The 23,956-nt window shown below is 39.0% G+C and overlaps 1 protein-coding gene across 1 annotated transcript in view; it reads right to left on the minus strand.

The window, feature by feature from the left end:
* Positions 1-3,084: 3,084 nt before the first annotated feature.
* The window catches only part of fig4a (FIG4 phosphoinositide 5-phosphatase a), a 62,709-nt gene continuing 41,837 nt past the window's right edge, over positions 3,085-23,956 (minus strand). Inside the window, exons 19-21 of the mRNA XM_036129816.1 lie at positions 14,662-14,750; positions 10,678-10,752; positions 3,085-4,057 (exon numbers count right to left, since the gene is read on the minus strand). Coding sequence (XP_035985709.1) covers positions 3,880-4,057; positions 10,678-10,752; positions 14,662-14,750 — 342 coding nt within the window. The 3' untranslated portion in view covers positions 3,085-3,879. The remainder of the gene's footprint in view (positions 4,058-10,677; positions 10,753-14,661; positions 14,751-23,956) is intronic.

The following is a 23,956-nucleotide window of genomic DNA, read 5'->3' on the forward strand; positions in this document are numbered from 1 at the left end:
TTTATTCATTCACGCACACCCGTGTGCTCTGTGAGAGGTCTCAGTGTAACAAGACATCTGCTATTAGGGGCGAAAAAAAAGTACAGGACTTTTACATTAAAAGCTTCCTTTCCTTCAAAACAGGTCACTTTTGGGAAACAACCCTAAACTGTCAACAGTGTGCAAACACAAACAGCAGAGCTGCGCAGGGTACAAACACCTGTCTACACAAACACACGGCAGTGACTCACCCCTGGATTCAGGAATGCCCTTAAAGTGATATTTAACAAAAGCAGAATCCGAGCATGTCTCTAATAGGCAGAGAAAAGGTCATAGCAAGGGCCCGCTCCCAAAGAAAATCTTAATAAAAGAGACAACTCAAAGTACAGGCCCTGAGTTTATGATTAAATAGTTATGGGTGAACAGTTTCAGTGTAAACATTACACAAGACAGGTGAATGCACAAAAGGGCCTGGTGGCGTTGGCGTAAACAAAAAAAACTTGTCCATGATAACTAAATGGAGATGGAGCAGAGACATGACACTAGAGTTTACCCTCAAAATTCACCTATTTCCCACATAAAAAGCTGCTGGACTCCAACAAAGGATATTTTCACTCTATGTCCAACACAAAGTCCGTCACACTAACTGAGTGGATAAATCACGAGAGACATCATGCAATCGGATAAATGCGCCTGACCCACCGTTTTGTGGGGAGTAAGCAGAAAATGTCACCATGACCCAAGTTCTGCAGAATTAGCATGTGTTAACAAGCTTGATTAGTGTAGAGATTAGCATTGGGTGATTAATGTTAAAGTGGGATTTAAAAAAAAAAAACAAGCGGTACAAAGTGGCACTTCTAGCATGAATGGCACCTTGGGGTTTGGCGCCCCATCTCCAGCCGTCATTGGGCGAGAGGCGGGGTACACACCGGACAAGGTCGCCAGTCCATCACAGGGCAATTAATTGCATTCTATCAGAAATTTTAATCACCTCATGATGAGGGAGTCTCGTCCCACTGATAACATTTTAAGCAGTTTGCTTCGACAGAATTAAAGAAAACATAATCAATTAAGATCTATATGTTGAACAAGTACAGTGTCTTAGTGGTTTTGCTAGCCTTCCAAGAAGGTTTTAAATGAAGAAATTGGAAATGTTTCTCCTTTCCAGTCTCTTCCAACACCTTGATAATGCAGACAACATGGTGGGAGTTATGGCGTCATATCCAAGGTGTTGCATGGACCATCATCTCACTGATTCTCAGCAAACAAAGGAAGCCATGAGCAACCTGTGATCATGACGCAACCCAAACTCATTTAAACATCTCCACCGAGGCAGGAGCAGCTTTCCGAGTCCACCAAGAGGCTCTTGTCACTTTAGGTGAAACATGTCATTACTGGATCCCCGACATCAACAACACAATTGTTGCTCGTTGCAATTAAGCTTCCTGCAGTGTTTTCAAAATATAAAAGTTTCAAAAATATATTTTTCCTCCCGGCTAAAATTTACAATTTAGACAAAAAAAAATACAAATCTCTCCATTCATCACATGCAAACCATGCCCTCCCCTGCTTCTCCTCCCCCAATCTCACGTGTCACTGATACAGTGGCCAGTGGTCAGTCTGAATGACGACTCAACGGTTATAACAGGGAACATTTCACATTTTCTGACACCTGTGCTTGAAAGCTGCGAGCTGAAAGAGTGTGAGGGGAGAGGGAACATAAAGTGTAAGGCAGTAAGAACGTCAAAGCGGAAAAGGGAACTAATAGTTGGGGGAAATTAACACTTAAAAGGCTGCATTAAAGGTACGAAATTTGGTCTATGGATGTGTAGAAAATTGGAAAGGGACAATGTCTCGCTAAGGCGTAAACTCTCTCTTACAGGGAGACCAGATCGCACCCTTAATGAGGGGAATCAGAATTGCACTGTGAAAGCTTAATTGTAAACTGAATAATTATATTGCATCAGTCGGTGCAAGAATCAATAATTAAACTACCAGTAATCACATTAACACAGTGCTTAATTATTAACAAGACAAAAACAAACATGAAATCCAATAAAGTAAATTTTAAAAGGGTAGGGGAGCGAAAGTTTGGGCTTTCCAGTAGATGATAAAAACTGAACTTTGTCAAAAGGTATCCATCTTCATTGGTAACCGTGAACTTAAGGTTTACGTGCATAATTTGAATTTTTTAAATACTTTACCTGTATTGGCTTTAGGAAACGTTTGGCAAGGGTAGGTGAATTCACAGAGAGGTTCAACCTGAAGGAGGTATGGTACCAGAAAACAGCCGGATCATGGTACGATAATGTGTGAAGTAGGGATTTTCCACACATCATCAAACACCAAGGCCAAACAAAAGCATTCCTGTTTCAGACCTGTTTGTTTACACTTTGAGTGGACAGAACTTTTCAAAACATGCTTACAGTGCCTTGCAAAAGTATTCACCCTCCTTCACATTCTAACCTGTAATACATTTTTTAAAAATTCCATTTTATTTAAGGGATCTGGAAAAAAAAATAAAATAAAATAAATTCTTTTTATTTTTGTCCTAGTTGCTTTACAATAAAAAGAAAAAATTCTTCAAAGTTGTAAGCAGGTTCTATAATTTAAGTAGTGCAAACTTTAAAGTAATACATTTTACTTCCAGGTTGTGAGGCAGCAAAATATGGAAAATGCTAAGAGGGGTCAATACCTCTGCAAGACACCATGGAAAAAGAAAATAGGGCTTGATGATTAAATTTAAAGTACATTAATTTAACATGTTTTCACATGTAATGAAATTACACAAAATGTTTTTTAAAGAAATGTGATCATAACAACTTTAAAAAAATCACTGCATTTGGACAATGTCGAGAGGACAGTCTTGGAAATTGAAAGATGCCTTAGTTTAATGTAATGTTATTTAGTATTAATGGTATTGGTATGATATTTTTCAACAGTTTTGGACAGAATCATGAAGTGGACATTTGTGCGTACAGAAGCATCTTCAAGGACATTTTGTGTGCGTTTCTTAATGTTATTTATGTGCACCATTAAAACATGAAAGCAGTATAATATAACAGAGAAAAGGGCTCACAGATAAAAACAGTCCATCAATATTGTTTTTTATAAATGTGTTTAATTTATTACCACATATCTTATGATAATTCAAAAAGAAACACACAACACTGTAAACTATGGTGGTTTTATAACTTGTGGGTCAAAATGACTTATGATGAATAACAAATTAAGCTCAGAACATAAAATTTTAAAAACGTTAACAGTAACAGTTTGTATTTACAAAATAAACAGACATAATTTTGGAATGATAAAAATATGCAAAAAGAAAAAAGATAAAAAATATGTCTGAGATGAGAAATCGGCTCCAAATAAAGCTTTCTTTTTAAGAAACACCTCGATGCCGAGGCTTCTGGCTGCTCCTTGCAACGTTAGGCACACATTAGGCAAAATTACAATCATGTTGGGGAGGCTATACACTCTATAAGCATCAAACATACAAGAATCAAAATTATTTACACCAATTTGCACAACTGATTTGCAATTTTCTTAACTTGCAACTACTATGTAAAATATGGCATGATTACAACTAAAATAATGTAAAAATCAAATAAAAAACACCATAATAGTAGTCTTGTAAGGCCGGTTTACGCAAATAAAAAATAGTTGAAAACTTATTAAAACAGACAATATATTAAAAAAAGGCTTTTTTGATTTTATTTTTAAGTCCAAACTCAGCTGCATATGGGTCTTCTGTACATCATCACATTCACTAACATTAGCAGGAGAAATCTATACAAATTATATTCGGTCTAACTGGAATCACAAGCAAAAAACTCTGTTTCAAGTATAATTTTTTTTTTTGCCTTTATAGCGATTCAGTTCCAGGTTTTCTGCGTTTCACATGTATCTGTTCTTCACGTACTCCCTGTACATCATCATGTCCTCCCTGCACAGCGCCCTCACCTGGCCCTGACCCGTCATCACATGGCTGTCGAACATTTCGTGGCTTCTTCTGTCCACCTGAGGAAGAGAGACGGCGTAGATGCTGTCGTCCTTGAAGCGGGAAACCGGTTCTCTGAAAGCAGAGATGAAAGAACATAAAAACAAAATGTTAGGCCGACCATGGAGCAATGGAAGACTTACTCAAAGGAAACATTTCTATATTTGCAGCTATATAAACACCCAGGCTGGATAACTATTTTTATTTTACAAAAAAAAAAAAAAAAAATGTTCAACTCAACAGCTAATGGCCATGCTGATAATGGCAGCAACACCCAGTTTGTGGAGATGGGCACTTTTGCAGCAGAATATTAGATGTTTTCTCAGAAACTAAACACTAAAGCATGTCTCTCCATCCAAACAACGGATTAACAAGCTTCTGCTTGTCAGATGGTCCACTCAGTCAGTCAGTTCGACAGCAGCTGGGGATCAGACAGAAGCTGAACAAGAAACGGAAAAAAAAAAAAGAAAAAAAAAAAAACACAGCTGAGTTTCAGCAGCGCCTTCCTTGGTAATGGGCTTTCTGAAAGCAAAAGCGGACAATCAGGTAGACGCTAACGCATGCCTTTGTACAAGAAACTAGGCACACGGTCTTCTAGCTAGACACAATACTGTGATTCAAGGGTCAAAAGCCAGGAGGAAAATCTTTTATTTATTTATTTTATAAAGAAAAAACAGTGATCAGTCGATGTACACACACCAGCCACTTTATCAAGTACACCTTGCTAGTTCCCGGTATGGACCCCATTGTGCCGTCAGAACTGCCTAAATCGTGGCATAGATTCAACAAGGTACTGGAAACATTCCTCAGAGAGTTTGGTCCATATTGACATGACAGCATCACGCAGATGCTGCAGATTTGCCAGCTGCACATCCATGATGCGAATCTCCCGTTCCACAACATCCCAAAGATGCTCTATTGGATTGAGATCTGGTAACTGTGGAGGCCATTTGAGTACAGTGAACTCATTCTCATGTTCAAAAAACCAGTCTGAGATGTTTCATGCTTTATGACATTATTATTATTGTGGCATTATCCTGCTAGCCATCAGAAGATGGGTGCACTGTGGTCATAATAACGGGATGGACATGGTCCGCAACGATACTCAGGTAGGCTGTGGCGTTGACACAATGCACAGTGGGGCCCAAAGTGTGCCAAGAAAATATCCCCCACACCATGACACCATCACCAGCCTGAACTGTTCATACAAGGCAGGTTGGATCCATTTTTTTGATGTTGTTGAAGCCAAATTCTGACCCTACCATCCAAATGTTGCAGCAGAACTTGAGACTCATCAGACCAGGCAACGTTTCCAATCTTCTGTCCATTTTTGGTAAACCTGTGCGAATTGTAGCCTCAGTTTCCTGTTCTTAGCTGACAAGAGTGGCACCCGATGTGGTCTTCTGCTGCTGTAGCCCATCCGCCTTAAGGTTTGACGTGTTGTGCATTCAGAGATGCTCTTCTGCCCACCTTGGTTGTAACGAGTGGTAATTTGAGTCACTGTTGCCTTTCTATCAGCTCGAACCAGTCTGGCCATTCTCCTCTGACCTCTGGCATCAACAAGGCATTTCCGTCCACAGAACCGCCGCTCACTGGATGTTTTTTCTTTTTCGGACCATTCTCTGTAAACCCTAGAGATGGTTGTGCGGGAAAATCCAAGCAGATAAGCAGTTTCTGAAATACTCAAACCAGCCCGTCTGGCACCAACAACCCTGCCACGTTCAAAGTCACTTAAATCACCTTTCTTCCCCATTCTGATGCTCAGTTTGAACTGCAGCAGATCGTCTTGACCATGTCTACGTCCCTAAATGCATTGAGGTGCTGCCATGTGATTGGCTGTTTAGAAATTTGCGTTAACAGTTGGACAGGTGTACCAAATAAAGTGGCAAGTGAGTGCATGTATCAAATGTTGTATTTAAAAAAAAATACAACATTAAATACAACATAAACATTAAACAAAAGATTAAACTCTGCGTAAAATATCACATCAACTCAAGGTGCTGAGGCCAGAAATGATAATATACTTAATAACAAATTTATGTTTTGTTTTTTCCTTTTAGTTTACAATTAACACCATAATATTGGTTTGTACTGTGATCTCAGAAAAAAAAATTCAGGTTGAAGTCATGGCTGTTAGGGTTGTTTTTTTACGTGGAGCTTCCATGTCAAACTCTGCCAAACATCCATCCATCCATCCATTTTCCGAACCGCTTTATCCCTCATGGGGTCGCGGGGGGTGCTGGTGCCTATCTCCAGCGTTCAATGGGCGAGAGGCAGGGTCTCTGCCAAACATTTAATCTGAAATCTTACTTATTGGAATACAACCACAATTATATTACCGCGAATATTAAGTGATTTTCTTCACTTTTTTCTGGATGCTTAACATTTTCTTTTTCCGCAACAAAATCACAAAGAGCATCATAAAGCATATTTTAGTTGCAAATTACTCAGGAACTTTTATAGTGATGTTATAGAATATAGATATAGAAGGAATAATAAGGATACAAATATATATATAAAATGAAAAAAAACACAGAAGGAAAGAAAAGGTCAGTGGTAAGGTATGATAATGTGGGATACATCCATTCTTTGCGCAAATACAATTTGTCATTTATTTCTCGCAACCTCTTAAACAAACTAGGGTTAAGTATGTAATTTAAGCATGTTTTTAGCATTATGATATTTAATTAAAAGGAGTCAGAGGCACAACTTTGCAGTGTTGTGTTTACAGAAAGAAAGAAACACATGGGAAGCACAAAACCTGCAAGAGGCCACTAGATGGAAATAATTTCTGCAGACAATTTCTGAGTTCAGGTCCAACAGAAAGAATAAATTAATCAGCCGCTCTAACATAGAGTCGGATTTAGTGTTTGTTTTTTTTCCCCTCCCAAGATACTATGCTACACTGCACAGTAATCCTCATCGGTGACCATCATCGAAAGAGGAAATTCATCTCCTCACCTTTGTATTGCATCTCAACAGGAACTGGCCACAGCATTCATATCATTTCCACTTTTATCTCCACCAATTGAGTCAGCGTCGCCTATTCCTGATGGATCAATAGAGGAACTGCACAGAGGGAGGTGGATGAACAACGCGGCCCTAACAGGAGCCACACGTTTGGGGTTCTGTAACAACTTAGAATAGCCCTGTTGCGCAACAACCGACACGCCTGTCGCAACCTGCGGACCTGACAGGAGGACAGACGAGGAAAGCAGTCACGCCGGAGGGAAACAAGAGACATTCAAAGAAAAACAAAACAAAAAAAACCAAAAAAAACGATGAGATGTTAAGTCCTCCTGCTAGCTAAATGTGCTTCTTCCAAAGAGGCCTCAGTGAAGCGAAGACGTTTCTAGTTATAAGTGCAAGAAATGACGGTGAGTAAACCTACAGAACAGCAGGAAGGCCTTTTCTAACCACTAGACATGTAGCAGTCTTTAGAAAGTCTAAAAGTGAAGAGTCATTAAGAAGTATAGGTAATCTATTTCTTTAAATGCAAGTAAAAACATCCATTATAAATGTCCTTTTGTAATTTTACCTGGCCTTTCAAACAATCTCTGAAAGTATCAACTGTTGACTTAACCAGGTTCTGGAAAATAAGTCCTTCCTTGCGCAGGGTCATCTCCTACAATCTGCTTAACCGTGCTTGAACTAGACACGCTCTGCAGCCTTTGTACTCCCACAGAACAAGTGCAGGACAGTTAATAAAAGTCGCCACGTGAATTCCTTTTTATGCACCCCCCCGTGCAACGTACAGAATATCTGATTATTTCCCAGGCGGGTGTTCTTCACATAGTCATCCATAAATGTTGTCTGGGTAGTTAAACCTAAATAAAGCAGCAGCTGTTTCCGAAACTTTTCCCTGATTGTAATACTCATTGATTACAAACAGCAAAGAAGGAATGAATACATGAATGGCAGCAAACCACACCAACGTTACTTCTAAAATATTTCCATTCTTGTATTTTTGTTTAAATTGCTCTGACATTCATTATTACTGCACAGCCGAGTTGCAGCGTTTGGTGTTTAGCATTGACATGTGCATTTAGAGGTGATGGTGGTAGTTTTACCTCAAGACTACAATATACAGTACCTTGCAAAAGCTTCCATATCCCCATGAGCCTTTTCACATTTTATTATGTTAAAACCACAAACTCCAATTTATTTTACCGGGATTTTATTTGCTAGAAAACCATAAAGTAGCATGTAATTTTGCAATGAAAATAAAAAGCTAAATAAAATCTGCAAAGTCTGATGTTCATATGTATTCAGCTCCCTTTACTCTGATACCTCAAAATGAAATCTATTCTAACCAATTGCCTTCATTCGCGGACAGCCATGTCTTTGTAGGTTTGAAGTCATGCAGATTAAATTACAGACAGGTGACCTCCATCTACCAGTTAATTCACTTCTGAAGGAAACTGGTTGCACTGGACTTTATTTAAGGGTAACATATTAAAAGGATCAGAATCCATATTCACCCCACACCTTTCAGTTATTCTAACTGTAAAGCAATTTAAAAATCACAGTTTAAAAAAAAACAACTCATCTTTTTCAGTAGCCTTGGAAACATAGCTGAAACCAAGACCTCGGTTCAGGCAGCATTGTACAGCTGCCTTGTCTAAAATTACTCCTTTTGAGAAAAAGCGCACAATTCAACAAGGCCTTCTGTTTTATTCCATGCTTTGCATGGAAATCTCACTCAAATGTACATTGTGGATGTGCAGTTGAATGACAATAAAGTCTGTCTAAATCTAAAAAAAAAAAAAAAAAAAAAACATTAAGGAGTCAAAGTCTGACTCAACTTTTGCTTTTGCCTAGGATAATGGTCAATTTGTATGCTTGTTACAAAACTATCATGTTAAATGCATTTAACCTGTTTAAGAAATATTCCGCTACTGATAAACGACACATGTTGTGTTGGTCACTTTTTGTTCAAAAGTTGGCAATTAATTTCTTAAACTCTTAATAACTTATCAAGAATCATTAACACTTGACAGTATTTCTACTTTTGTAATTAAATTACTAAAAATAAAAACAGAATTATTTAAAAAAACGTAACGTCTTCCTGTAAGGATTAAAAAGTGAAAGTTTCTTCTCTTAAAGAAAAAAAAGAGCATTAAGGTTTTCAAGTCGCAATTAAATTAAATATGGACAGCGGAGATGTTCTGCATCAATATATAGGATATTTTATTTATTTAAAGCCTGGGAATAGAATATATACTTTCTTTTCTGATGAACATACATCAGTTTTGAAGATGAAAGCGTTTTCCTCTATGGCTGCACATTGAAATTACACGTGCGCTCGTGCACAGTGCCTCCATATCCTGCTGGGTCACGGCTGCAGTCGCAGCGAGACTAAGGCTAGACCAAGTGAGGAAATAGCATGGGATGAAAAGAAATAAAGAAAGTACCATAAGAGTGCACAGCTAGAAGCCTTGCAGGAACCTATTTAGAGTTTTTTATCTCCCAAGGAGACTTGGGGGGGAAATGGCATTTCCAAGGGTTATTTTATGAGTAAAAACTAATATGACGATGGTTAACAGCTCGTGGACTTGGACAACTAAGCTGAGCTACATGTGCCTGTATGTCGGTTTCCATGTGCATCTCAATGAACTATAATGATCAAAAAAAAAAAATCTGTAATTCATTTGAAAAAGAGAAACTCATGATATACCTTAATTACACGCAGTGATATGTACCAACAGTTTGTTTAATTTTATTGACCATTTCTCATGAGTGATGAGAACCCAAAATGTTTTATTTTATTTATCAGAGAATTTGAATAAAATGGATAATAAATACATTTATTGTCGTACAACGGGTAAATTCAGGAAATTAATAAAAAAAGTTAATTTAAAGTTGAGTTGTAAAGCAGAAGAGAAACAGCTTATCAGAAAGAGGAAACGTATTGCACAATTATTAATTGATAATACGGCATATTCAGGTAAAAAAAAAAGCATGATTCAAATTAGATAGAGGAAAGACATCAGCCGATTTACAGGACAATGTGAGAAAACTATGCAACACGCGTGATTGTAAAAGAAACATACACCTGAGAGAAGCTAAAGACGTGGTGAATGGAGATTAGCATCCGAGAAACACTTTTTACACATTATGCCTAGGAATAATAAAATGGTTTCCTTTTACATAGAGTTGTCAACCAACTGAAAAAAAAAATGTCCATGTACCGTTTAGTATATTCCCCCCATAACTGGTTGGTGCTCCTGAGTTACTGCTTCAATCTTTAATAGAGCCCTTTAGCTGGTCAGGATAAAAAGGGACTAGACATCGACATTGTGAACATTTCTAGCATTTCTCGCCCGTATTTCAGACCACAAGTCTTTTGGTCAGTTTGCTGTGTGTTTGTCTGTACCGTTTCCCTTTCTGAACAGTTGTAAACCATCTTTATGAAAACCAAGATCTCTCTTTTAAGTGTTAGGGGTTTGGATAATTTGCGTTTGTACAAGCAGCTCCAAAAAGACCAAGGGCTCAAAAGAAAGGCGAAGCAGAGTGAAGCGTCTCAGTGCATGCAACTGAAATGAACTCCAATGAAATGAACTCTAAAGATGGTTTATATTAAAATAAACACCGTAATTCTGTTATATTTAGACATGACGACATCAAACTCTGTCAACTGTGCTGATTGGTTAGACAGAGAAATCAAGTTATCTCCTTTAACCTGATTTACTTACAAGGAAATGATGTTCGCCAGGTTTATGCGCTCCGTTTTCTCCACCGTGTGCTGGTTTTCACCAAGATGTGCAAACCTGCAGAAAGAAAGGGGAACAAACACTAAATAAGAATACCCCTCTAAAATAAACCAACAGGTAAACTTTTTTATATTGCATTCTTTACGAACATATTTATCCTTTTCTAATTACTTATCAGATTGGTAATTTTTCCACCTGGAAGACAAGAACGTGCAACAGCACGAGGGGCTTTCTTGTTCTTGCTTATGTTTTTTTTTATTATTAATAAACTGATAAGAGGCGCTCTGGCTTTCACTGACATCTTTACAGCTGCTGCTCCTTCCAGCTTCAATAATGAACGCAATTTCGCGCTTGTTATGAGCCACTATGGTCGAGGGATATGAACATCGTTCTTCGACGCAATTCGGATGCCAATTCCCCTGCTCCAAATCGCAACTGTGTCTGCCATCAAAGTCTGATGAGAAAGAAACAAAAAGCGCTCAAGGTGTTGGGGGCACAAAATAAAGACCGGGAGGAGAGGACGTTGCAATACATGTCAGAAAAGAATCAACTGGTGCTAGAGAACAAACAGCCTGCGCTCCCACTCTATCCTGCAAGATGTAGATGTTTGTCTCCACCAGACGCAGTCCACCGAGACAACTCTGCTGTCACAAACGCATTTTCCTTACAAATGTCACACCATTTAACGGGGAATATGCAGACTTTCTAACAACATAATTGATATGAGACAATACAATTTTAAGTACTGAGCAAAAATACATTCCCTTTTAACACTTTATTTAGCAATATGTACTTTACTATACATCAAAAAATAATTTATATATATATATATATATATATATATATATAATATTTAGATTGCAAGATTTCCTCAAATTTTCTGTGAGCATTCAAACTCAAAAGATGCCTAACCTGGCCATCAACGAGTTGAAATGAGCTGCTGTTTTCTCAATTACTTTTATTTTTTACTTCACTTAGAAAAATATCAGAAAATTTGGAACATTTTAGTTAGTTACTTTAGCAGTAGCACTTAAAAGGGGGAAAGAACATCATCAAACTAGAGTTTTCTATAAAAAACTAGAAAACATTCCGTTTCAAACTGACCATATACACACACATATATATATATATATATATATATATATATATATATATATATATATATATATATATATATATATATATATATATATATATATATATATATATATATGCCCAAATAAAATTTATACCGATTGATTAAATTTCAAACAGGAACTATTCTTTCTGGGCTTCTCGGGGCATTCGAAAGCTGTGCCTGAAAAACCCATTAGTAAACCTGTCATCAAACATTCAGTTTGCTTCCAAGGAACAGATAGTTATGTTCAATTTCAGAACCTGTGGTGGTCTATTTATCAGCACTGCTGGGTGCAATCAGGGAGAAAGAATAAGATGTAACAGAGAGGACATGCAGAAGAGTGAACGAGGGGACAAAGGTGGACAGGGGACACCCGGGTCTGGAGCGTGATGCTCTGAGTGGGTCAAATCCGACCATGTGCATTTATCAAAACTGATTGTTTTACCCTGAGGGTGTGGCTGAAACTCACTGGCTGTTTTGCCCCTCACCCTCTTAGGGAATCATAAGTTAAAATAAAACCTTTTTGAAAATCAGCGTTGCTCTTCAGTTAAGACAATTATTATTTAGGTCAGAACAAGCAAACAATCCTTTCCATTGTTAGTTGCCGGATCAGAGAACCTATTGCCTCCACGACATCCACTCTTAGGAACTTGACTGGATTGTATTAAATTAGCAAAACTACTAACTATTGAGAGTTGTCTACAGATTGTTACTACTGACCATTGTAAGAGTATATTGCAGCATGAGCTGCTGCTTTTACTTTACCCCTCTTCCTTTTTTCCTGAAATATAATGTCACCCTGAAACACTTACAGTCTTCCAGCAACCAGCACAGCCAGACTTCTGCATAATTCGGATGTGTCTGCACTTTTCTTCCAACTACACACAGAGTGCAGTGCACACATAATCCAATGTGCAAGCAGTCTAAGCATGATAGATTGCATGTTTTGGCTCCCTGGTGACATCCTGCTGGTTGCAGTTGCAGTGGTGGGACATGATGTATAAAGCAGCTGCACTGCCTAGGGCATTGCAATTAATTACACGGAGCAATGAAGGCAGGTGAGGATGTGAGGAGGTCTGCAGCCTTGCCATGAGGCCAGCAGGCCCAGTGATGCTTCAACTTCTGTGATGACCAAGACGTGCTGCTCTGAAGGCGACATGCTGCCGTCACAGTGAAGCACCATGGTCTGAATGCAGAGGTTTAAGGCATGCTCAAAACAAATGTGGCAACTCGTGCATTATCCATAATGCGGAGCCCATATGACCCCAGAAAACCTGACAAAGACTATGCACATCCTGGATGATAAAATCATGGTGTATGCACAAAGATTTTAAGAGATTTCCTAAATTAGCATAAAATGCCAATAACCTTTAGCTTAAGAGGGATTCAGATAGTTGCTGAGAACAACTGAGCAAGGAGATGAAGGTGTGGTTGACCCCGTTGCTAGGTGTGACACTAGATATGTTTAGATGGACAAAAGTAATCGGAATAATGGGCTGATCAGAATAAAAAAATGTTGTGTAAACACGGCAATCGGAATACTGTGATCATAGTAAGCTCAATTGTAATAAAATTGTATTCCAGATGAGAGGGGTGGTTTACACCGATTGATAATCCGATCAACGTGGATATAAACGCTCGTCAGGCTCAAGTTATTGCGAATGTGGCAAACTGACCCGAGTACGCCCGACGCAAAGGTGACATATTTCTGCACTGTTGAGTGACGGAAATACGTCGGGAAGCAAAACTGTCAGGGCTCCGGATTCTGTTCGAAACATTAAAAGAGCTCAAAATTATTACTTATTCCGTAACGGCTCAACCGTAATTAGAACATCGTGCATGTCCAGCCTGGGCGCTCGGAAGACAAATGAACTTGTGCAATAATGCTTAGTTTACTATTTTTTGTTGTTCAGTAAAGAAGGAAATACAATTTTATAAACATGGCAGCGCAGGATGCACGCGTAGCTGCTGCCATCACATCTGTTTTGTCAGAATCCACGTTTTTTTCTCCGATATAGGAACATCAAGAAGTACCTTAAATAGCTTAACTAGTTGTGGTTTCTCATGGCACCTGCTGTCTACGTTTTAATTTGATATTGTGATTGGCTAAAACCAACCTTTGGTAGGCGGGCACTAGGTGTCGCAACTGTGTCTGCCATCAAAGTCTGATGGCAGACACAGATCTGGCTTTTTTTTTTTTTTTTTTTTTTTTGCTTAAAGGGGACATATCATGCAAAATCCACTTTTTCAACCCGAAGCTACAAGTGGATAAGTCAAAATGTCCGGTTGTTTATTACACCGTCCCCCAGCATACTACAAAAATGGCCGAACGGGGTGGAGGGAAACGAAATTTGAAGCGCCTTCTTTAGATTTAAAGAGACAGCACCAAAACAAGTTGCACTCAGACCTCAGAACAGGGTTAAAAGACAGGCTGTGGGGCAACAATAATGAGGAATTCAGACTAAAGCATTGCGGTTCGACTTTATGTAGACCACAACTGAATGATTTCAATGTGAAAAAGAAAAAGTGAAAAGCATGATATTCCCCCTTTAAAGATCCTGTCCAAATTTACCCTAAACTAAGACATGTAAATCTAGGCGTGGTTACGTCGTTTAATCAAGCCCAAGCAATATTTTAGTCACATTTTTCTTTCAATTTCACAATGTTTAGATGGGAGGGAACGTCTTTTTTACGTTATTGGATACATCTGCTCAGTGTGGAAGATAAAAGCCTCCAGAATTTCTCAAAATCTGATAAACTATTTAAACAATAAAATCTGTATTGCAGGTGAACAATGTACAAAACGTGGTTCTAAAAATTTCATATGCAGCGGTAACCTTTATATATACCTTTCATAAATGAGCAAATCTTCCTCTGCAGGACACTCAGCAAGATTATGACCATAAGGCTCCTTCATCACTTGCTGCGGCTGGATCTCCTACAGAGGTAAGACAAAAGGTAACACATGAATGTGAGCAGCATCAAAATAAATAAATGTGGTCAAGTATTATTTGTACATTGAATTCTATAACTAAACTAAATAATGGTACAAAGAGGTCCAGTTCTTCCTAGAAAATAGACTCTTTCAGACAAGGTCATCAGGTTCAGATGCTCCTCTGCAACTTATCCGGCAATTATGGCCACCCAAGGAGTTTAATATAAGCAGCTTTTGACGGTAATTTGGTGGTGTCTGATCAGGCGGTTTTAGGTTTCTTCGTATTTGTGTCCTGTGGTCTCCTGCGGCTTTTGCACGTCCAGTTCGTAGAAACTCAAAATATCCATAGAATAGAGACCACTTGCTTAATCCTTTGCAAGGTTATGAAGTTCTTTTTTGACACCTAAACAGGAATGACTCACCTAAGCATAAACACTGCTGGACCTCTAAAATTGCCCTACGGCATCTGGAAACAGTCACACTTATCATTTTCTGCTTTCATCCCATTAACTTTAAATATAAAAGTGTTCATAAGCTGCCTTTGATACAGAGTCTTGAAAAGGTATTCATAGGCTTTGAACAATTTGTAAAGAGCTGTGAATACCATGAATCGTTCTCCTTGCACTTATTTTGAACTTCGTTGTGTCTGTCTATCACAACAAATCTCAACTGAATAACTTGAAGTTTGTTGTTGTAAGGTGACAAAAAGTTTTATTGAAAAAGGTTTTATTGAAAAAAGGTTTTATTGAAAAAGGTACTTTTGGTCAGAGTCTAATATTTTGGCAATTAAACTAATTGTAGTTTCATCTTAATACCTCTTTACATGCTAAAAGTTTTCATGCGGCATTAAGAACAGTCACTTAATATATTACAGGCATAGCGAGTCTGAAAGAATCGTACTTAAATTAATTAATTTATTAATATGTTTTACATTTCAGTGAGCTCCATGTGATATGGAAATTGCGTACATACCATATTGTGTTAATGGTAAACTTGCGCTATATTTTGTAGACCTGCTGATAGCCATTACCTGGAAATTTAGGAAATAAAGGAAACTAGAGGTAGCCCTCCATGAATTTTCTGGCGGACCAATATTCTCCAAGAGCGCAACTTATAGCTCATTCAGGAGAACATGAAAGAACCCAGAACAACACAGAAAGCACTGCAGACCCCACCTGACTCAGATAAAGCCAATGTTCATTTGTTATTAAATTATAACAGAGACTGAGCAAAGTGGCCTTTATGGAAGAGCACTAAAGCCAAAAAAAGACCCACAAAGGTCCATCTAATACTTGCAAGAAAACATATTAATGATCCCAAGACCTTCATTGGGCCAGGTTGGTTTGAATCATATTACCCCCTAATAAATGAAACAATCAGTTAAAAACATTTTATTTTAATTTGGCGGTGTAATGTTCCTTTCTGGTTTATGTTTATTATTTGGTTAAGTAACCCTATCCTGCCTCTGGGTTTATTTCTGTTTTGCCTCTTTACTGTGTTAGTTATCTGGTCCCTGTATTAGTTCTTATTTTGGTTCTGTGCTTTGTTTATTCTGTTTTATCTTAGCTTTCTTGTCTTAGGTTTATTATCTAGTGTCCTGTGAGCTCCCTTAATCACTCCCACCTGTCCTCAGTTAATTAGTTTCATTCCGCTCACCTGTCTGACCGTCTATTAAACCTGCTTTAGTTCTCTGCTCCCCGTGGGTTCGTCACTTGTTGCCTCCGTTGGCAAGAGCCTCCCAGCACCTTGATTCTGTTCCGTCTGTTTTGCCTTATCTCAGTTTGCCTGTTACTTTCAAGTGTTGCCTGGATGTCCGCCCCGTACCATATGTTGGATCCTGTTCTGTCTGTCTGATTCCCACTCATCCCCTGTTCTGTTGATAAACCCCGTTAAAAGCATTGCTACTGTGTTGGCTGAATACCGGGTTCATCTCCCTCCAAGATCATTACAAGCGGGTCGTCTTTCTCTGATAATATAATACAAAATAAAAAATAAAAAAACTTTCTTGGAATGTCTAAATGCTAACCTGAAAATTACACATAATGTGCACAGAGTAGAAGGTTCAGAGAAAGCTTGTGTGACTTAAAGTTGTTTCTTTGACACATCATGAATTGCGAAGGAGATTTTCATGCCTTCTGTTCACACTAAAAGGAACCTCTGAAGAAAGAACAGAAAACGTGTTATGCAACAGCACATAGAGCAGGCACCAAGGCCAGTTTCCCTCTTTGCATTACAGCAATAGATTCAACACGATGTTTCAGTTTCAAGGTATGTGCATGAATGCAAGTTGTACAGGGAGGTGAATGATTTGGGGTGTTATAGGACCATGACAAAGAAACAGCAACTGTGAACACAAAATATACATAAGCATCATCATACAAAATGCACTAATGTTGTGCAAATTAGACATGCACAGGGATAGGGAATATAGGAAAAGCCCTGTTAGATGAACATAAACATGCTTATAAAAGCACACAAACCCACACATACACCCAATACTGAGGCGAAAAAACCTTAGTGAGCATGTCTCATTTTACAGTAAATGTGGTAATGATCTAATAACGTTTAAATATTTCAGCACCGTTCTCAGCGACAGGGCCTGCAGGCAGGCAACGGCACGTATATTGTGTGTCGGACACGTGAGCTAGATGTCCAGCCCCAAATGCATTTATTCATGATTGCATCATTGCTCAAGGCCCTGACAAGACAGAAAACTGAAGAACAATACATCATAAGTCAGGAATTACAAAGTGATTGATTGAGAAACAGGGGGAGCCATTTTTCTAATCGTAGAGATCAAAAACAAACCTGCTGAGATTTCTCAAAGTACACCTTACCTCCTCAGGAAATTAAGACGAGGTTGGTTCAAAGAATGTTTTGGATAGGCATGACTGGGGTTCAAGGTACACAATGGTTTTTTAAAGTAAATGGTGTCAAAGTAGCAAGAAATCTCAGTGATAACTTCCCTAAGGTTTAAAGCTCATTTTAGAGATTTAAGAGATGCTATCTGTAAGGAGCACAGAGCACCACTGACCTTCACCCACCCTTTGATTCACAGTAAAATTCATATTGGAAACTACGATGGTGAGCTAGCCAGGTCCGGGTCCTGCTGCAGTAAAATACCTCCAAACCATGACACTTTGTTAAAGATTATGGGATCAGAGATGCTGGAGCTGCAGAAAGCAGATAACCGAGAAACAACAGATGACTCACGGACGGCGAGGACGTGACAAGTGTGGCGTGCGTAAACAACTGGACAGCTATCTCAGGGCAGAATGCTCTATGCTTCACAGTAGGTATGAGTTTCATTTTATGAAATGCTGATTTTGGTTCATGCTAAACATGGCCTCTTTCCGGTGCCCAAGCAGCACTTTTCTTTCCTAGCCACCCAGCTTTTATGGACTCTCACTCCGGACTGTCAGCTCCTGCCATCACCTTCATCCCTGACTTTCTGCAGTCCTGAACCTCCGGTCATCATCATGTGCCATCCAGCACACTTCTTATAATAAAAACCCTTAAACTTTAGTCCCGTGTGCGCTTCCTGAGTTCCTCTGTAACAAACCCTGACAATGGGAAAATGTTCGGTCCTCGCGGCGATTCTGATCCAGGTGTACGCTCATTTTGCAGACGGGGCACATTACCGACGCGGATGGTAAAGTGGTGAATTGCAGCCAAACTGCATCGTGATTCCTCTCAGACGTCCAATTTTACTCCATATCAGACATTAATCATAGATCGACTTCATCATAAGAATTCAAAACTGCAGTGTCATTCATGCTGCCGCTAGTGACAACATAACTATACAAAAAGACCTTTCAATAAAATAAAATCCCTTAAGCCATCTTAAAATCTTAAATGTCTGCACAACATTTTATGGGGGTTTCCAACCATCACCTTCCTCTCCCCGATGATCATCAGAGTGATGTGAACCACAGATTATTGTGACAAGGTATGAGGCAGTTACTTTAATCGCTGCCACAGTCAAACACACTTGTGCATAATGCTGCTCGGTGGATGCATTGGCACAGTTGGAAGGCCTTGTAGATGGGAGAATTAGAAGGAAACCGTTTCAGGGATCAAATATATCCTGGCCAATGACGTTGGCCAAGATGCCTCATTAGACTCCGATCATAGCATTTTGCTATAACCTCCAGGGGAAGTTGGCTACACCTCCCTCCCAGGTGAGAGCTGAAAGGCCATTTTCCAGCTCCCAGAGCGCAATTTGTTATTCCAATTTGTTACACCACTGCATCTGACACTTTGCATTGCACTAGGCCACGTGAAGTTTGAAGGTGTGTAGCGATAGATAAAGTTGACAACCTCTGCACATTAAGCGCCTCAGCATCCTCAGCCCCCGGCCTGTAAGTCTACGTAGCCTACCACTTTGTGGCCAAGTTACTGTTGTTCCCACTCGATTCTACTTTGTTATAATACCACAGACAGTCGGATGTAAAATATTTAGGAGAGAGCTGGAGTTGTTGCAGGGGTGGTATCCTATCACAGAACCATGCTGGGATTCACTTAGCTCCTGGCAGCGATTCTTGCAGAAACAATCTGCACCGTGTTTGATTTTGTACACCTGTGGCCACAAGGAAGTGATTTGAACACCTGATTTCTATTATTTGGATGGGAGAGTGAATACTTTGTGTCAGTATTTGGTAATGCCCATTAGCTAGTTTCACCTCAGTCATGTGTAGTATGTAGAAATAAATAGGTTTCTGGCATTACGGTGGCTAAACAGTGCACCCTCTGAAGCGTAGAAAGTTGTTTTTAATTAGTTGGTTTGTTCAAACAAACCTGATTTTTAAGCACACATCCCCAATAGTGATGGGATCAAGGGGATTAAGGAGGCTAAATGGTAGTTTTAATCCATTCCAGATACAGTTTTGAGGTTTGTTTGGGACATTTTCCGGTTGGAACATCCAACTCTGTAGGTTTCAACCATCTAGTTTGATTTCTTTGGTGGAGTTCAAGAATTTAGCGGTAGTCCGTTTTATTTTTTTCCTTTTTATTTCTGACAGGGTATGAATATTTATGGGCCTAACTTGACCTTTAAATATGCCAATGAAGAGTAAAGCTGGGCTCTAAGGCCACTTGTCAAAAGATCTCTCAATACATGGCTTTACTATTATCTCAAATGAGGCCATCCATGTATTAATTGAACAGATTAGTTGACAGTGATATAAAAATGGTGCACTGCCAGTGAGAAAACAGACTATTTACTAGAAGAAGCAGACAACCAAACCTGATGGCGTACTACAAAACAATATCCTTCCACAGAGGACCCCATGGTTGAGTCACCAGCCAAGAAAGCACTTCAGATTTTGGGAATAATCTTAAAACCTGAGAATCACAGCCTCATTGCATATAAACGAGGAACAGGAGTAGAGGAATAGAGTGTGAGCCGGTGTCATGAAAACCATCATAAAGCTCAAATCTGTTAATACTTTGCAATTATTGTGGGCTCTTGAAATATATATATAAAAAAAATGCATCTCAGATGAATGGTTCTATTTTGAATATGTAAGGTATGGTACAGTTGATCCATCCTATTGACACAGTGACATTGTACCTGTACTAGATGTTCCTGCTGAAATACAGAATCTGGGTCAATGCGGGGGGTGTAAACGTGTGAAGAGTCCGCCTGGGGCGTGAAACGAATACAGATATGGGCAGGGTAGATGGTGAACACTTTTCACACCTTCCACAAACAGCTAACATATGGTAACCCATTTAATCATATGCGTCGGTTCATAAAGCAGTTATGGTAATGTGCACAGTGAAATTAAATATTTAATGTTCAAAGTTTAATTCACATTTTATTTAATTCATTTTAGAAAAAATAAATACTGCAAAACTTGTGTTCATGGCTGAAGCTGGTAAATGGTAACTCATTAGGTTTAGTGTTAAGAACTGAAGGCAATCAAGGAACTTTCAGGTTCACTGATGCCAATTTAGGTTAAAGGCTAAAGAATGACGGAGAATTTCTTTTTTTTTACTAATAAACAAGGTTTGGAAAAGGATTTGCCAACTTCTTTCTTTGTGTAAAACTGGAGCTAGTTGAAAAAAAGCCATTGACAGAAGATTGTAGATTGCTGATGACCTGGGCCAAAGTTTGAGAAAAGCATTTGCCATTTTCTAAGGACTTTCTAATAGCATTTTCGCAGATTGCTTTTCTACTGAACTCCCCAGAAAAAGAAATAGCAAGCAAAATGATATTCAAGGAAGAAAAACTGTTTTCATGTCAAGGGAATACAAGCAGCCCAAGGGTAGAAATTCAGTTGTTTCTTTTTCTGAACCAAAACCCTAATTGTTCTTTAAATAAATCTTGGGTTCGGATGTAAATGCAGAGTGCACTTACACCGTATTCATGTCAAAAATCCATACTTTCCCAGATTCAGACTTAAACAGTTTTCTTTCATGTTTACACATTTCCTTTATCAAACTGAGAAAGTATCAATAAAAAAAACTTGACAATGAATTTATAGCAGAATTTTCTAAAGTATGCAATTTGGAAAAAAACTGTATTCAAAGAGGAAGAAAAGCCAAACAGAAAGACAGAGAAAGATGGATAGAGTGACAGACAGACAGACAGATGGATTGAAGGAGAGACAGTTAAATGGACGGATGGATGGATGGCCTCCATCCATTTAGTAGGTTTTAGTAGATCTGCTATGGTAAACCATCTAAATGTTAATTAACTATACAGATTATGCTTTATTACTAAATACACTGCTCAAAAGAAATTTAAGGATCACTTTAAAAAAACACATCAGCTCTTAATTGGAAAAGAAAAATCATGCTGGAAACCTATACTGATATGGAAAAGACTTTGTTAGGAACAAAAGGAGGCAACATGATTTGATCAGAATAAAAATTATTAACCCACAGGGAGCTTAATCTTCAGTCACAGCGAAAGTGAAACTGGAAAACTGAAGAGGTAGACTGGTCCAATTTCCTGAAATTCAGCCACTAAAGATGGTCCTCAGTAGTTTGTATGTCCATGTGCTTGTATGCATGCCTGACAACGTCGAGGCATGTTCTTTATGGGATGACTGACAATGTCGTAAGCTCTCTCCTTCCAGCTCCTGGAAGTCCTGACCAGGGCATCACTGAACTCCTGGACAGACTATGGTCCAAGCTGGTGATGTTGGATGGTCCGAAACATGATGTCCCAGAGATGTTCTAGTGGATTTAGGTCAGGGGAGCGTGGAGGCCAGTCAATGGTATCAATTACTTCACCCTCCGGGACCTGCCTACATAGTCTTGACACATGAAGCTGGGGCATTATCATGCAGCAGGAGGAACCCAGAATCCACTACACCAGCAAAGGGTCTAACAATGGGTTGAAGGATTTCATCCCGTAACCTGATGGCAGTCAGGGTGCCATCGTTTATCCTGTACAGGTCTGTGTGTCCCTCCTTGGACATGCCTCCACAAGCCAACACTGACCCACTCACTGCATCTCCAGACCCTTTCACGTCTGTCTTACGAGCTCAGAGTTAACCTGCTCTCATCTGCGAAAAGAACAGGGTGCCAGTACTGAACCTGGTGTTCTTTTGCAAATACCAATCGAGCTTCACGGTCGTAGGCAGTGAACACTGGGACTACTGGAGGACATTGGGCCCTCAGGTCACCTTCATGAAGTCTGTTTCTAAAGATTTGGTCCCACCTGTGGCTCACTTGAGGTCACTTTCTAGGGCTCTTGAAGTACCTCTCCTGTTCCTCCTTGCACGAAGGAGCAGATACCGGTCCTGCTGATGGGGTTTGGGATCTAAGATGGCTCTGTCCAGCTCTCCAAGAGTAACTGCCTGTCTCCTGGAATCTCCCCCATTCTCTTGAAACTGAGTTGGGAGACACAGCAAACCTTCTGGTAAAGGCAGCTATTGATGCCCCAATGCTTTTGGAGTTGGGTTGCCTTGTGCAACCTCTGTAGGATCCAGGTGTCGCCTCGTGCTAACAGTAGTCACACTGACCCCGGGTAAATGCAAAACTACTTAAAAACAGTTAAAAAACAAAAACACAAGAAGGGAAACATGTCTCTGGCCTCCATGCTCAACACCATTCCTGTTTTTGGTGTCGTCTCATGGTTTAGTTCATCTGTTATTAATTTCATTAACACCAACACAGTTGACTCTGATTAACAATACCCTCTACTACTTAACTAACTAAACATGACCAGAAATCATGCTCTGATTAAAAAGTTTTTTTCTTTAAGTAGTGTACAACACAGAATCAATACCATGGTACAATACGACGCAAACATCTTACTCCATCCATCTGTATTTATAAATTTGGATGACTCCCAACTCTAACCTGATTTATTTCAGCTGCCAGATCAGAGATCAAAATCAATCTTAGCATGAAATAACAAGAACGGCGTAAATGAAGCCCAAAGAAAGCAGACACCTGCATGAGACTTTCACCTGACATACTAAAAGCAGACAAATCCCACTGCACATGCCCTACATGCTTCAAACTCCTTAAAGAGAACTTGATTTAAAAAAGGAGAAAACTGAAGACAGGCGAAACGATGATACACCCTCTCTGAGAGAAATGAGGTGCATAAGATGCTGAAAAAAACTGCTTCAACATTGTTTCATCAGAAATTCCTAAAATCCATAAAAACTAACTTTTACTCACAAATTAATTTCATTTCATGAAGAAAAATATATTTTGCATGATCTCCCTTACAGTATTTTCCTTTAAAAAACACTTATAAAATGCATCTGATTAAGATCTTTAAAAGTAAACTATCCATAGGCTTTGATTTCATCAGTCAGGGTTCAGTTTCCAAAAGCTGGTTTTTACTAGGAGTGGCAAGAACAACAGTATTGGTGGAAGATACCCAGAAGAGGTTTTGTCACAAGCCAAGACCAAAATCTGGTCAGATTAGACCAAGAATAAACTATTTGGCCCACATGCAAAAATGCCATGATAGATGGAGTTATGCATGCCAGGGTCACAGTTAATGCCAATCCCAATAAGCTCTGTAAAGTAAATATGTCTGAGAATTTTCTAATACTTTTTTTCTTTTTGGGTTAATCAGATTGTCTTGAAACTTTTAATTAATCCTTCAGTTCCATTTAAAATATATATGAATATGTGACACAGACATCATCTTCTCTTACAATTAAAGTAAGGCAAAAATATACAGTGATATTCATATGTCAGTTTGCTGTAGAGGTGGGGGGAGTGGGTTCATGCAT

Source organism: Fundulus heteroclitus, unplaced genomic scaffold (genome assembly GCF_011125445.2).
Source record: "Fundulus heteroclitus isolate FHET01 unplaced genomic scaffold, MU-UCD_Fhet_4.1 scaffold_220, whole genome shotgun sequence".
NCBI classification, from domain to species: domain Eukaryota; kingdom Metazoa; phylum Chordata; class Actinopteri; order Cyprinodontiformes; family Fundulidae; genus Fundulus; species Fundulus heteroclitus.